We start from the raw sequence: 16,813 nt of genomic DNA, 5'->3' as shown, positions 1-16,813 counted from the left end.
AGATATTTTCATCTTGACTACAAATGTGGATAGACAGGGAGAAACACACGCAAGCCTAAGGTGTGGTAAGATATAGAGGGCAGCATTGGGACTGGGTCCTGCCGGACCCAACGCAAATATTGCGGGAGTGGGCGGTTTGGACTTTGCTGTGGGCGGGAACGGGCGGCTAAAAAAAACGTCTGCGGGATCATGGTGCACATGCATAATCGTTTCCACTCTATATTTATTCATAAATGGACAAATATGCCCTGAACCAGCTTTCATACCAATTTGCCGCTTGCTCCACCTGTCTGTCTGTAAGCTCTATCTGTCATGAGACAAATATGACGTGCAGTTTATTGTGTTTCACGGCGATGAGCTGTCATTACGCGTGACAATTACGCACGGCTGCGCGCTCTTTATAACTCACTGTGAACCTATGTTGCATAATAAAGTTTTGCCCCCTCGTAATTTTTAACCGCCCCCTCAGTAACTTCATCCTGGCGCCAGGCCTGCCTTAACCTCAATCACTGCATGATTATATAAAGTCAGAAAAATAAATAAAATACAGAGGAGGAGGAGAATAGAATATGAAACAGCCTTTATTTCATTAAAAACTAAATGAAGACAACGAAATGGGAGCGCTATTCCTGACCAGTGCTTCAAAAGACATAAAGACCAGGGAAACGAAACAAACAGCCCCATGAATCTCTTTATTAATAGCCTATAAATTGACGTGTTTTCTCCTGCGGGACTGGAGAAGACACAAAATCAATGCATCTCTATTATTGTGCAGGCATAAATTCTCAGAGTTTTGCGGGTGCGGGTGGGAGTGGACATACACATTGCGGGAGCAGGTGGGAGTGTAATACACACTTTGCGGTTGCGGGTGGTAATGGTCAGAAATTCAGCGGGAGCGGGCAGGAGCGGGTTGAAGAAAACAGTCCCGTGCAGGGCTCTAGTAAGATACGATATTCCTCACTATATGAAGTGACTGATAACAAGATCTGTATAATGGATTGTAAAAAATTCGTCAGGTTTTTATTTTGTAGACAATTAATCTGGATTTATAGCGTGATGGGATGACAGCACAATGATGTGTGTGGTCCTGCGCTTTCATGTGATATGCGTGGCATTTCTGTGCGAGCCTGCATTCGCGAGTAATCCATCCAACAGTAATGTGTGTGCAAAGCTTTATGAAAGCTCTGTTATACATCATTTTATTGTAACTTTATCAATTTTTTTTTGCTGTGAAAACATTGGACTACCGACAAGCTCTTGGCCATAGCTTCTCACTATGACGTACGGTCGCGGAGAAAATCCACAGAGAAGAACGGGTGTGAATTTGGACGCATTATGCGTCGTTTGGGCCCATAGTCTAAACTTCTCAGTTTCAACATTTTATTGAAAACATTTAGGAACAGTCCTGCACATTAACTTTTGTCTGCACATTTTTTTTGTCGCCATTGTTGCTGAGTCTGAGGTGCGAGTGATGCTCTCTCGCTCCGCCTCCACCTCAGGTACCGAAATTTGGCACAGATTTATTTTAAGTGAATCACTACTCGGTAGTACAGACGTGAATCGGTACCAAGTACAAAAAGTACCGAGTTTCGGTACCCAACACTATTACTCAGGCTGCCAGTAATCAAACTTGACTCACAGCAAACTCTCCCATCCTATGGACAATCATTCTCACATAATTCACTTTAGACTGAGCAAATAAAGAGCCACACTGTAGCCTCCAGACATGACAAGAGTAACAGTATATATTAATGACTCAGCCTCACTCACTCTGACACAGCTGAGTGAACACTGTGAAGCTGTTTGATGCTCAGAGATCTGTAGAAGTTCAGTAAGGAGTTTTTGAGCTGTGATGTGAATGAACAGCAACATTTCTCTGTAACATCTGTGTGTGTGTGTGTGTGTGTGTGTGTGTGCGTGTGTGTGTTTACTGTTTCCTGCAGACATCCAACAGCTGTCGGTGGTTAAAGAAGAGGTTCCCCCTGAGCAGCAGGAGTGGAGCTCCAGTGTGGACCAGGAGGACCCAGAGCCTCCACACATTAAAGAGGAACAGGAGGAACTCTGGATCAGTCAGGAGGGAGAGCAGCTTCAAGGGCTGGAGGAGGATGATATCACCAAGTTCACATCCACTCCTGTCCCTGTGAAGAGTGAAGATGATGAAGAGAAACCTCAGTCCTCACAGCTTCATCAAAGACACACTGAACAGATGGAAACAGAAGCAGAGGGAGAGGACTGTGGAGGAGCAGAACCAGCCAGGAACTCAGATCCAGATACACATTTACAACCTGAGACTGATGACAAGTCTGGAGAGTCTTCTGAACCTGAGACTGACGACAGTGATGATTGGACGGAGACCAGAGAACCTCAGTCAGGTTTAAACTCTCTGGAAAATGATGAAGTCCCTGTCAGTGATTTGATTGCTGGTGAGAAACGATTTAGCTGCTCCGAGTGTGGGAAAAGATTTGGTCACAGTGGAAATCTGAAGGTGCACATGAGATCACATACAAGAGAGAAACCATTTAGCTGCTCCGAGTGTGGGAAAAGATTTGGTTACAGTGGAGATTTGAAGACACACATGAGCTCTCACACAGGAGAGAAACCATTTAACTGCTCTGTTTGTGGGAAAACATTTGGTTACAAGAAAACTCTTAAGGTACACATGAGAGTTCACACAGGAGAGAAACTATTTAGCTGCTCTGTGTGTGGAAAAAGATTTGGCCTCAGGGGAAATCTGGCAGTACACATGAGATCTCATACAGGAGAGAAACCATTTAGCTGCTCTGAGTGTGGGAAAAGATTCAGTTACTGTGGACTTTTGAGGGTACACATGAGATCGCATACAGGAGAGAAACCATTTAGCTGCTCTGAGTGTGGGAAAAGATTTGGTCAGTGTGAAAATCTGCAAAAACACATGAGAACTCATACAGGAGAAAAAACGTTTAGCTGCTCTGAGTGTGGGAAAAGATTTGGTCACAGTGGAGATTTGGCAGTACACATTAGATTTCATACAGGAGAGAAACCATTTAGCTGCTCTGTGTGTGGGAAAAGATTTGGTCAGAGTGGAACTTTTAAAGTCCACATGAGAACTCATACAGGAGAGAAACCATTTAGCTGCTCTGAGTGTGGGAAAAGATTTAGTCAAAGTGGAACTCTTAAGGTACACATGAGAACTCATACAGGAGAGAAACTATTTAGCTGCTCCGACTGTGGGAAAGTATTTGGACGAAGCGAACATCTGAAGAATCACATGAGAACTCATACAGGAGAGAAACCATTCAGCTGCTCTGAGTGTGGGAAAGTATTTAGTCGAAATGATAAACTGACTGTGCACATGAGATCTCATACAGGAGAGAAATCATTTAGATGTGTAATTGGTGGGGAGTAATTTAGACAAAGTGGAACTTTATGTACAAATATTAGAACTCATGATGGAGGAAAATGATTCAGCTGCTCAGTTTGTACAAAAATCATTTACATGGTAGAAAGCTTTAAAAACTCATATAAGAGATTAACCTTTCAGCATGAAATCTGAAACATAAACTGGACAGTTACACAGTTGTATGAAAAGCCACGTAAGAGAGAAACCTTCTGACTGTAGTGTTTGTCACCAAAGATTCACTTGGCCAAAACAACACAGAAACCAACAGGGTGTTGTTTGTCAGTCCTCACAGCCTCATCAAACTCAAACTGAGGAGAGCAGAGAGGCAGAGCCTCCAGCCAGCAGCTCAGCTCCACAGATGGAAACAGAAGCTGAAGGTTGGGAAATATATTTTAATATATTGTTTTTCATTCCCACGCATGCTGCTCAGAGGATTAGGATTTTTGTGGAGCTAAATGGTGTTTATGATTTAATGTTAGAAGGAAGAGTAACAAGTGTTTAACCATTAGTGACAATAAAATCTGTGTTAAATCAACAATGTAATCAAGTATATGGTCACTTGTTTCAATAAATGTGCTGAGAGTGTATTTGTACTGTGTGAATCAAAACTAAAATCAGATCTGGAAAAAGGCCCCTGAAGCCATAAACTATGTGTCCTCAGAAAAATAAAAGGAAAAACCAGTTCGCACTGCTCAAGAGAGAGGAGGAAAGGAAGGGTTCTCTCCAGGAGTAGAGCTGCATGCAGGGGAGAAGCTAAGACTTTCCATTGAGATCCTGACACATATTATAACGAAGTCATGCTCAGCTGGTGATAAGCCACGCTCACTCTGGACTCATAGGACCTAATTAACTACAATTTATTCTGACTGGAAGAGCCTTCGTATTTGAAGTGGAAATTTACTGGTGTTGGTTGGAGTTTAAAGAAAAGTGTGGCCTGAGGAAGGGGCTATCTGGGTATGTAAGAAATCATTAAGTTGGCAGATTTTTGTCAAGGATCCGGGGGTTCTCTGGCTGGGCTTCTGTGTGTGTGTGTTTGTGTGTGTGTGTATTTACTACAAAATAAAAGTCTTTTGTATCCGAACTTGCTCCAGCAAAAGTTTTATTCCATGTAATTTGGTGACTCCATTGTTCGACCAAGAGTTTTTACAAAGCGTTCTTGAGATTTGGACCAGAGATTTTGCCACAACAACAGCTTCTCGGGACAGTGAAGATTCATCAGTGTAAAATGGAAACAGCAGCCTGTGTTTTTATAACGGAAGATGTAGAAAGAATTGGAACTGGAAATCATTGTCCAATATTAAACACAGGCCAAGATTTAAAATATGCGAAGATGTTAAAATATATGAAATTAGTATAGAGTGAGTATTTTTCTATTTAGTTGGATGATGACAAAGCCGCTCTGAATATGTCACACAAAAGAAGTTATATCTTTTATCTCCTAGTTCTCATCACACCGGTGTCTCATGTTACACTGAGCTGCAGTGATGGAATCGCAGTGTAAAATTAGCAACACTGTCAGTCATCACTGCAGACTGAAATGAACTTCATTTAAGTTATAATCATGCTAAATTCATGCGTTTAGTGTGTACAATGATCTCTGTTTGTTAGTAGCTCTACTGACCTGTAACACTATATAGGCTACTCTCTTTTTTTTCTACTCTCTCTCTTTTATTTGAGAGTCTGCACTTTTGCCCATGGATACATTTTCCTTCAGTGATCTGATTGGTCAGTGTGATCAGATCCGTAGAAGTTAACCTGCTCTGGAGCAGGTTAGCTGTCCAGCATAACTTACCACAGTGATACATCCCAGTAAAAGAGGACCAGCTTTGTAGTACTGAAAACCCAGAGTTAACCCCGAAGTTACCTCACTAACTCCAAATCCTGCTTCGTAGCACAGCCTCCTGGAATGCATCCTTCCATTTAAGTGATGTTTCCTGTTAAAGTTGAAACTGAAGGAGGGAGACTTCAGGTCTGATATATGTTTTGAGGATGAATGCTTTTCTTTTTCCTCTATGTCCTGATCCTGCCTGAAGGGGAAACAACTATTTTATAATTCGACATGAGAAGAATCTCACAGACAACTTTAAAGTTAGCCATTCACAGTGTTTACCAGTTTATTAAACAACCTTTTTGGACCCTTTGCTGTGAAATGTTTTGAAGCTTTATTTTCCACGTTTAAAAAATGAACCTTCCAGTTCGATAAATGTAATTCTTTCAAAAAAGTTTATTTTAATCATTTATCTTCCTGCATGTGTTTTTCTGCGTGAGCCCAACAGTACCCGGCAATTCCATGTAACACTTCTGGACTTTTATTTTGAAGCCCATGAACTCATCTCTACCGGAAGCTGTACTCTTTATTGTTGCGAACGTCACACTGTTTGAACAAGATGGCGTCTGGTAGAAAGGTGTGTTAGCAGAGTGTCTTTGTTGTGTTTTTAAAGTGTGAACATGTCTAAAGTCCAAATGCTGAGAGCGTTTGTGAAGCAGCGACTAACTGCGGCTGCTGAAGAGATATTTGGGCTGGTTGAAAGAACGATAGCAGAGTACGAGGAGGAACTTTGTCGATCAAAAGAGGAGAACGAGCGACAACGGAAACTACTGGACGCTGTTTTCAACCCTCAGCTTCGGTTACACAGAGCAGGTTTGTTCATTAAACATTACAAGTTCATTATTAATAATATAACTGCAGGTTTGTTCAATAAATATTCAGTCTGTCGATGTTTATACGCCGCGTTAGCTTCTCTGGTGTCGTTAGCTTCTCTGGTGTCGTTAGCTTCTGTGGTGTCGTTAGCTTCTGTGGTGTCGTTAGCTTCTGTGGTGTCGTTAGCTTTTCCGGTGTTGTTGTCTTATGGAATCCGGAAGGGTTCTAAACGTCTGTTTTGTCGTCCGTCTTAACGCGTCAAATACACATTAAGACGACAGAAATAGCCTGTTAACAGGTTAATTGCCTGTTAACAGGTACATTTCTGACGTACCAAGACGTTTACTATTGGGTGCAGCCATTTCACCAGTTTCGGAGGGGAAGCTGATGTAACAGTATTCGGTACATTGTATTCGTGTCCACTAGATGGTAGAATTAAATCAGAGTACATTGGACATAGTGTTTAGTCATCTATTCTGAGTGTGTGATATATGTGTGTCTTATATATTGTTGCCAGGCAACCACCCCGTGACGTCCTTACGCTAACCTTTCCCTGTCATCATTCTACCGTGTTTTTTGTTTGTTTTGTTTTTTCCACGGTAAGTAGTAGCTAGTTACTAAAATGGACAGGCAGAGGGTACTTGCTGCAGCTCTGGTTGATACATTGATACATTCACTATCGGACATTGAATGTAAGAGAGCACAACTAAACAGTCTAAACAGTTCCTTTTCATTTTTTTCATTTATTTATTTAACTCACGACCATGATCACATGGTATGGAGCACAGCTATACGAAAACAATTATACAAAAATGGCTAGTAGCAAGGCTGTACAAATTCTCTCATCCCTGCAACGAAAACAAAATAAATGTATTACTTAAATTAAAAAAGGACGCTCTTCAAAAAGGCATAATAATTTATAAATAACTTTGAGCTCATTGGATTGTAATGACAAAATTAACTTAGTCATAGATGGACGATTTATATAATACTTTGGCATAAGTTTTTGTCTGAGTTTCATTATACAGTCAGGTCCATAATTATTTGGACAATGATACAGTTGTCGTCATTTTGGCTCTGTACACCACCACAATGGATTTTAAATGAAACAATGAATACCTGCTTAAAGTGCAGACTCTCAGCTTTCATTTAAGGCTTTTTTCAAAAATGTAGTATGAACCGTGTAGGAATGACAACCATTTCTTCACACAGTCCCCCGACTTTAAGGGCTCATAAGTATTTGGACAAACTAACATAATCATCAATTAAACAGTCAGTTTTAATACTTGGTTGCAAATCCTTTACAGTCAATGACTGCCTGAAGTGTTGGACACATAGACATCATCAGATGCTGGGTTTCTTCCCTGGTGATGCTCTGCCAGCCCTTTACTGCAGCCGTCTGCACTTCCTGCTTGTGTTTTGGGTGTTTTGCCCTCAGTTTTGGCTTCAGCAAGAGAAACGCATGCTCAATTGGATTCAGGTCAGATGATATGACTTGGCCATTGCAGAACATTCCACTTCTTTGCCTTAAAAATGTCTTTGGTTGCTTTTGCAATATGCTTCAGGTCAATGTCCATCTGCACTGTGAAACATCGTCCAATGAGTTTTGAAGCATTTAGATGAATCTGAGCAGATAATGTAGCCCCAAACACTTCAGCTTTCATCCTGCTGCTCTTGTAAGCAAGACAAGACTTCACTAGAATAAATACAGAGGGTTTATCACAAGATGCAAACCATTGGTTAGCCTTAAAAACGGAAGGCCAGATTAGAGTTTGTCAAAAACCATCTAAAAAGCCTGTACAGTTGTGGAACAGCATACTATGGACAGATAAAACAAAGATCAACTACCAGAATGATGGGAAGACAAGAGAAGGAAGAAGGGAAGGAACTGCTCATGATCCAAAGCACACCACCTCATCAGTGAAGCATGGTGGAGGTACTGTTATGTCATGGCCATGTATGGCTGCCAGTGGAACTAGTTCTCTTGTATTTATTGATGATGTGACTGCTTACAAGAGCAGCAGGATGAAAGCTGAAGTGTTTGGGGCTACATTATCTGCTCAGATTCAACCAAATGCTTCAAAACTCATTGGACAATGCTTCACAGTGCAGATGGACATTGACCTGAAGCATTTTTAAGGCAAATAAGTGGAATGTTCTGCAATGGCCAAGTCATATCATCTGACCTGAATCCAACTGAGCATGCGTTTCTCTTGCTGAAGCCAAAACTGAGGGCAAAACACCCAAAACACAAGCAGGAAGTGCAGACGGCTGCAGTAAAGGGCTGGCAGAGCATCACCAGGGAAGAAACCCAGCATCTGATGATGCCTATGTGTCCAACACTTCAGGCAGTCATTGACTGTAAAGGATTTGCAACCAAGTATTAAAACTGACTGTTTAATTGATGATTATGTTAGTTTGTCCAAATACTTATGAGCCCTTAAAGTCGGGGGACTGTGTGAAGAAATGGTTGTCATTCCTACACGGTTCATACTACATTTTTGAAAACAGCCTTAAATGAAAGCTGAGAGTCTGCACTTTAAGCAGGTATTCATTGTTTCATTTAAAACCCATTGTGGTGGTGTACAGAGCCAAAATCATGACAACTGTATCATTGTCCAAATAATTATGGACCTGACTGTACTTACATTTTTACACTCAAACAGGATGTGAAACTCATCGCCAATACAGTTATCATTACAAAGATTACAAAACCTCTGGCTTCTATCCAGACCTTTATATCTTCCAGTGACTTTTGGGATTCTGGTATTATTCGTCCTGAAATTATAGATGGCCTGTCTGTACTTTTGATTTTCACACAATAAATACTTTTCTAACATAAATTCTTGTTTAAACTCAACATAAATATCACATGATGTCACACTATAAAGTTCACTTTGCCATTTTTGCAGAAACTGATCTTTAAGTCTCTGTTCGACACTTGATTTCAACCAGCCACTGTTACTACATGCTTGAGACAGCCAGAGATAAGACAGACCACAATAATCCAGTATCCGCTTCACTTGCAGGATCCATGGAGACACAAATACATTTAAATTATACAGTCTAAATAAACATTCGTACATTATCCTATTTAATTTACTTTCTTTACCTTCAATCAGCCTCCCCCAATAACCGATAACTCTCTTTTTGACTGCGATACACAGTGGATACCTCCCCAGCTCACCATAGACCATGTTATTACATGTTGATGTTTTAGCTTTTAGAATATATTTGAGGAATTTGAGATGTAGTTTTTCTAGCGCATCAATTTTTTCAAATCCCCAAACCTCACATGCATGTAACATGACTGGTGAAACCAACTTGTCAAAGAGGTCTAGTGTGACATCTACAGGTAGGTCATGTGTTCTACTTTTACAAAGGAGGGCATACATAGCACGAGACGCCTGCTTACACAACTCATCAATAGCAATTTTAAATGAATCATTATAGTTCATAGTGATCCCCAGATGTTTAAAACAATGAACAACTTCTAAATCTTCTCCATTACAAACAAACTTTAGATTGCTGGTGTCAGCTTTTCTGGGTCCAAACACTGTGACCTTAGTTTTTTCGCTATTGATCTTCAGTTTCCATTTCTCACAGAAACCACACATCAAGTCTGTTACTTTCTGTAGCCCCTCCTTTGAAGTAGACATGACAATTGTATCATCTGCGTACAACAGTACCATAAGTTGCATATAATTATCAATCATTTCATCATCAAAGTTAATAGACTGACAGCCATTACATATCAGATAATCCTCTAAGTCATTAATAAACAGTGCAAACAGCAATGGAGATAGATTTTCGCCCTGCCTAACACCTGCTAAACTTACAAAAAAATTCTGACTTAATTGCATTTACAAAAACACACGATTTTATGTTTTTATACATGTTCACTACTACGTCCAGGAATTTACCCTTAACACCTGCTTTTAGCAATTTATACCAGAGAGCATCCCTCCAGACTGAATCAAAAGCCTTACTGTAATCAATAAAGGAACAGAATAGTCTCCTCTTTTTGAAACAAAATAGATCAATGACATGTTTCAACAAAAACAAATGATCAGTGGTGGAATAGCTCTTTCTAAATCCTGCCTGGTTTTCCCTCAGGGTAGAATTGTCCTCACAGAACTTAAGCAGTCTTGTGTTTAGTATATTCGTAAATAGTTTACCCAAACAACTCAAAAGTGTGATGCCTCTATAATTATCGCAATCTGCAGCATCTCCTTTTTTGTTAAAGATTGGCACAATCAGACCAACTGCCCAGTCCTCAGGGAAAATACCAGTGTCAAGGATCTTATTAAATAAAGAAACATATAATGGTATAAAAATGCTTGCAGTACTTTTGATATACTCGTTTAGGGTCCGCTCAGTTCCTGCTGCTTTTCCAGTTTTTAATTTTACAATAACCTCCTTAATTTAATGTTCGGTAATACTAGAATTTAGGACGTTACTATCATGAGTGTGTTCAGCACAATCACCTTCAAGCACCTCAGTCATTTGTACTTCCCAGTCAGATAATCTTTTGAAATGCTCATAAAAAACTTCAGGTGAAATTGGACAGTTCTCATTGTTTCTGATAGAACCATTAAGCATCTTCCAGAAAAGTTTTGGATTTTTGGACTTTACATTCAACAGCTCCCTCTTAAATTCAATCCTACAGGCCCTCTGAGCTTTAAACAACTCTTTCTTATATTCTTTACTTTTTAGCTTTACACTTTCAGTACTGGCCTCATTTCTATGTAACTTATGTATTTTCTTTGCTTTTAGGTATTCTTGCCCTCTTAGTTTGTATCCCTTGTTAAACCATGCTGCATTTTACTGGGTTTATAGACATTTCTAGTTTTTACCACTACCATGTTTTTAGGAAATGTAATCACTGCACTATTAATCATGATACTACAGATCTCCTTTGTAATTCCATCCACTGATAAATTATCTAGATTGAGCAGCAGTTTATCCACCTTATCAGGCTGAATATTTCTTACAAACTCATCTACCTTGTTTTTATCCCATTTGCCAATAAGCACTCGATTTTCAAAGTTTACAACTGAGGGAATTAACTGGTCTGTACTCTGGCCTTCTGTTTGTAAATAATCCTTATCAAAATTCGCATCCAAAACAACTTCCACCATACGATGTTTATCAGAGAACAAGGGATAAAACTCATGAACACAGCAACCACTAGCCTTGCTCCAGACAAATGGAGAACCTATCATATAATCAATTACACTGTCTTCAACCGTGGTTGCCTTCCCAATATTCATATCATCACCACATCTACCGTTTAATATACAGAATGTAAGATTTCTGCACAACTCTAGCAGTGCACTGCCATAATTACCAATGTCTCCAGTTCCAGTTATCACCATCAACTTCAACAAAATCGTCCCTTTCTTGGGTGTGGGCATTCATATCGCCACATATTAAGAAATAATTACTTTTAGTCCCAATATCAAGAATGATTTGCCCCAGTTCATCAAACATGCCTACATTGGAATATCTAGTTTTATATGGAGGAATATATACAGCTAAGATTACAAGATCTTTGTCATATTTGAGCAAATGCTTATTTATTTTCAGACATACACATAAGTCACTATTTATCAATTTTTGCACACATTTATCAACAATTTTTTTACTCACAGCAGTTATCACTCCACCAGGGCGCCAGTTTGTGTACCTGTGTCTGTTGCTAATGAACATTTGGAAACCCATCCTTTTGAACTTGTCCAGCAACTCCGTTGTGTCAGTATCATCAGTTTTTGTCTCACTGAAGCACAATATATCATAGCTTTTACAAGTCTCAACAAAATCAGGAGTCTCTAACTTACTTCGGATCCCACAGACGTTCAGGGTAAGAATCCGCAACCCAGTGTGATGCGCCCTCCTAGCGGATGAAGATGCGGTTTCCTCTGTCTGTGCTCCGTATCTGTCCTACACGTCAATGCCAAAGTCTTTATAATCCACACAGTCATATCCTATCTGGAACAGGTCATCAGGGGTGTGGATTGTAACATATCAGCCATCAAGTTTACAGATGACTCTGCCTTCCCTGATAAATGTGTGTTGGCATTTCTCCTTAGCATACCAAAAGAGCCTATATCTCAGACGTGTGAGATCATCGCTGATGAAGATATCCCTGTGCTCTTCCTTTTCCCTCAGCGTTGATTTATTCCTCATCAATTCCGCTTTTTTCCTCCTGCTCACAAATCTGACAATTGTAGGTCTGATCTTGCCTTGCTTTTTTGCGCCTCCCAAACAGTGTGCTGTGGAGATGTCCTTTTCAGTAACAGTTGTACCTGCCGCTGCAGCGAGTTGACACACCTTCTCCACGAGTTGGTCCTCCGTCTCTTCATCAGTTTCCTCAATCCCATTGATGCGGACGTTTTCTTTCCGACTGTACTGTTCAAGTTCATCCTCTTTATACCTGCTTTCCAATTTGCATTTGTCAAGCTTGAACAGTCCACTGATGCGCTGAGTTGCTTCTGTACCGCTTTGACTATTGCTGGCATGGCTGCTTTAATGATATTCAACACGACTTTAGCCAGGTCTTCAGTGCCGAAATTAGCCAGGACTGAGTCCGATTCAGCTTCAATTGCAGCCACTATGTCTGCGTGCATTGCTTCATCTTCTTCTTCACCTCTCATGCCTTTAATCACAACCTCCTCCTCCTCACTTGTCTCATACCTGTTGGAGAGGAATGTTCCATGTTTCACAGCCTTGGGTTTCTTCCACCTTGGTGGTGTTCCCTCAGCTCCACCGCTGTGACCGGCACCGGACTTTGTGTACGCGGTTTTGTCTTTTGTTCGCGCACCAGACTGCTGCGCCCGGCCCAACTTCTCTTTGTCCTCGGCCTCGTAGTTCTCCTCATCCACAGAGCCTTTCCCCGTCGGTACCTTGTTGGGTTCTCTGGGGTTTGGGTTACTTCTTGGGTTAGAGTGAGTTGTTTTGCCACCACGCGGCACAGACGCCATCCCTCCACCGCTTCCTCGTAGGTTACAAATGTGCGTTTTATTCAAATACGAGGCAGTTACAGTTACACCAAAAGACTCGCTTGCTCCCTGTGCTGCTTAGTCTCTTATCACTCTTAGTCAAACTTTTCAGAGGAATTATTAAGAACTTTTGTCGAAGTAAATGTTAGCAATGCTCTGCTCCAGGCTCAAACCAGCCCGCCATCTTGCTACGTCATCTCCCCGTCTTGCAGGGAAATGTGTTAACTGCCCTGTTAACTGCTTTACCACTGCTTCCATGCAACATAATTCAGATAGACGAGGTGGGAAGAATGGGTTAACAATGAATGTCCCAACTCTCACCTATGGTCATGAACTCTGGGTAGTGACCGAAAGAATGAGATCGCAGATACAAGCGGTGGAAATGAGCTTCCTCCGTGGGGTGGCTGGGCTCAGCCTTAGAGACAGGGTGAGGAGCTCGGACATCCAGAGGGAGCCCGCAGTAGAGCCGCTGCTCAGTCACATCGAAAGGGGTCAGTTGAGGTGGTTCGGGCACCTGATCAGGATCCTCCAGGGCGCCTTCCCCTGGAGGTGTCCCGTGCACGTCCCACTGGTAGGAGGCCCCGGGGCAGACCCAGAACACGCTGGAGGGATTACATATCTCGTCTGGCCTGGGAACACCTTGGAGTCCTCCAGGAGGAGCTGGAAAGCATTCCTGCGGAGAGGGACGTCTGGGGTGCTTTGCTTGGCCTGCTGCCCCCGCGACCCGGCCCTGAATAAGCGGATGAAAATGGATGGATGGATGGATGGATGAACGACCACATTTCTCTGTAACATCTTTGTGTGTGTGTGTGTGTGTGTGTGTGTGTGTGTTTCCTGTTTCCTGCAGACGTCCAGCAGCTGTCGGTGGTTAAAGAAGAGGTTCCCCCTGAGCAGCAGGAGTGGAGCTCCAGTGTGGACCAGGAGGACCCAGAGCCTCCACACATTAAAGAGGAACAGGAGGAACTCTGGATCAGTCAGGAGGGAGAGCAGCTTCAAGGGCTGGAGGAGGATGATATCACCAAGTTCACATCCACTCCTGTCCCTGTGAAGAGTGAAGATGATGAAGAGAAACCTCAGTCCTCACAGCTTCATGAAAGACACACTGAACAGATGGAAACAGAAGCAGAGGGAGAGGACTGTGGAGGAGCAGAACCAGCCAGGAACTCAGATCCAGATACACATTTACAACCTGAGGCTGAAGACAAGACTGGAGCGTCTTCTGAACCAGAGACTGATGACAGTGATGACTGGAAGGAGACCAGAGAACCTCAGTCAGGTTTAAACTGTCTGAAAAATGATCAAGTCCCTGTCAGTGATTTGATTGTTTGTGGGAAAAGATTTAGCTGCTCTGAGTGTGGGAAAGGATTTAATTACAGAGGAGATTTGAAGATACACATGAGATGTCATACAGGAGAGAAACCATTTAGCTGTTCTGAGTGTGGGAAAAGATTTGGTTACAGTGGAGATTTGAAGAAACACATGAGAACTCACACAGGAGAGAAACCATTTAGTTGTTCTGAGTGTGGGAAAAGATTTGGTTACAGTGGAGATTTGAAGAAACACATGAGCACTCACACAGGAGAGAAACTATTTAGCTGCTCTGAGTGTGGGAAAAGATTTGGTCACCGTTGGGATGTGAAGAGTCACATGAGAACTCATACAGGAAAGAAAACATTTAGCTGCTCTGAGTGTGGGAAAAGCTTTGGTCAAAGTGGAGATCTGAAAAGACACATGACAACTCATACAGGAGAGAAACTATTTAGCTGCTCTGAGTGTGGGAAAGCATTTGGACGAAGTGAACATCTGAAAAGTCACATGAGAACTCATACAGGAGAGAAACCATTCAGCTGCTCTGAGTGTGGGAAAGTATTTAGTCGAAATGATAAACTGACTGTGCACATGAGATCTCATACAGGAGAGAAATCATTTAGATGTGTAATTGGTGGGGAGTAATTTAGACAAAGTGGAACTTTATATACAAATATTAGAACTCATGATGGAGGAAAATAATTCAGCTGCTCAGTTTGTACAAAAATCATTTACATGGTAGAAAGCTTTAAAAACTCACATGATAACTCATATAAGAGATTGACCTTTCAGCATGAAATCTGAAACATAAACTGGACAGTTACACAGTTGTATGAAAAGCCACGTAAGAGAGAAACCTTCTGACTGTAGTGTTTGTCACCAAAGATTCACTTGGCCAAAACAACACAGAAACCAACAGGATGTTGTTTGTCAGTCCTCACAGCCTCATCAAACTCAAACTGAGGAGAGCAGAGAGGCAGATCCTCCAGCCAGCAGCTCAGCTCCACAGATGGAAACAGAAGCTGAAGTTTGGGAAATATATTTTAATATATTGTTTTTCATTCCCATGCATGCTGCTCAGCGCTCGACAGTGTGAACGTTTCACTCGCATTTGCGACTAAAAATAGGTGTGTGCGAACTGTAAAAAATATTTAGGGCCACATGTGTGTATAAAAAAATAAGCCGAAGCAGCCTATATTTTTGTCAATAAAAAAATATGATTATCTAACCACAAATGTTGGAGGCACTTCAGTCGCCTTCCCTCTTCCCTCTTGCCCGTGTGACACGGTTATAGGTGGTTTTCCAAGCCACTGTTGGCACAATGAATATAAGTCCCACTGTCGGCAGCGTGAAAATAAGTCAAAGTGTGGAGGAAGCAGCGGACCTACGGGGAAGCCTGCTCCATTCTCCCCACAGTTAGGGACCGTTCTCCACAGCCAGGCTGTCGGCTGGCTGGAAATAATGCCCTTTTCACACAGAGCGCGCAAAGCGCAGACCTCCGCCGACCAACCCATTCATTGTGTATGTGCTACCGCGGTGCAAGAGCGCACCACTCTGCTGGCGAGCTGAGCCGCGCATGAGAGGGCCGCGGCGTCTGCGTGCCGCCAGCCTGCGCTCAAATTGAAATTTTTTAAATTTCATGCAGTTAGAGACCGTTCGCCACGGTACCGCTGCTGGGCAGGGTGGAAATAAGTCCTGCAGAGTTTCAGAGGACCTCGAGGATGTTTTAGTATAGTAATAACATTATATAAGATAATCATATTGCAAAGATAATATATATAAGATAATAACTTTAAAGACAAAATCAAATTGCAATACTTTTTCAAAACTTGATGATTTTACCTTTCTGTACATTTTGTATACAAATTCATTAAATAATTTTGCTTGTAAATGTCTATTTGCATCACGTTTATTATGGAAAACATATTATTTGATCAATTTACATTGTGCCCCTGAAGTTCTTTGTGCGCTCTTTACTTTTTCAACTTAGGAGCACATGTGCTCCTTGGGGAAAAAAGTTAGCATCAAGCCCTGCTGCTCGAGGATTAGGATTTTTGTGGAGCTAAATGGTGTTTATGATTTAATGTCAGAAGGAAGAGTAACAAGTGTTTAACCATTAGTGACAATAAAATCTGTGTTAGATCAAATATGTAATCAAGTATATGATCAGTTGTTTCATTAAATGTGCTGAGAGTGTATTTGTATTGTGTGAATTTATCTCCTAGTTCTCATCACACCGGTGTCTCATGTTACACGGAGCTGCAGTGTTGGAATCGCAGTGTAAAATTAGTAACACTGTCAGTCATCACTGCAGACTGAAATGAACTTCATTTAAGTTATAATCATGCTAAATTCATGCTTTTAGTGTGTACAATGATCTCTCTGTTTGTTAGAAGCGCTGTTTTAAAACCAGTGGAAATAGAGCCCTGGAACAATGAAATGATTCTACTGACCTATAACACTATATAGGCTACTCTCTTTTTT

The 16,813-nt window shown here is 41.5% G+C and overlaps 2 protein-coding genes across 2 annotated transcripts; both read left to right on the top strand.

Moving 5' to 3' along the window:
• Positions 1 to 2,097: 2,097 nt before the first annotated feature.
• On the top strand, positions 2,098 to 4,008 carry LOC144458295 (uncharacterized). The gene has a single exon (XM_033609405.2). The coding sequence runs from the start codon at positions 2,207 to 2,209 to the stop codon at positions 3,383 to 3,385; it is 1,179 nt and encodes a 392-aa protein (XP_033465296.2). The 5' UTR covers positions 2,098 to 2,206; the 3' UTR covers positions 3,386 to 4,008.
• Positions 4,009 to 5,738: 1,730 nt separating this feature from the next.
• On the top strand, positions 5,739 to 16,220 carry LOC144459623 (uncharacterized). Its single transcript, XM_078163914.1, has 2 exons — positions 5,739 to 6,020; positions 13,869 to 16,220. Exons 1-2 carry the CDS (start codon positions 5,828 to 5,830, stop codon positions 14,972 to 14,974), a joined length of 1,299 nt encoding a protein of 432 aa, XP_078020040.1. The 5' UTR covers positions 5,739 to 5,827; the 3' UTR covers positions 14,975 to 16,220.
• Positions 16,221 to 16,813: the final 593 nt, after the last annotated feature.

This window comes from Epinephelus lanceolatus, chromosome 22 (genome assembly GCF_041903045.1).
Source record: "Epinephelus lanceolatus isolate andai-2023 chromosome 22, ASM4190304v1, whole genome shotgun sequence".
Lineage (NCBI taxonomy): Eukaryota > Metazoa > Chordata > Actinopteri > Perciformes > Serranidae > Epinephelus > Epinephelus lanceolatus.
This window is presented reverse-complemented; position numbering and strand designations above follow the sequence as displayed.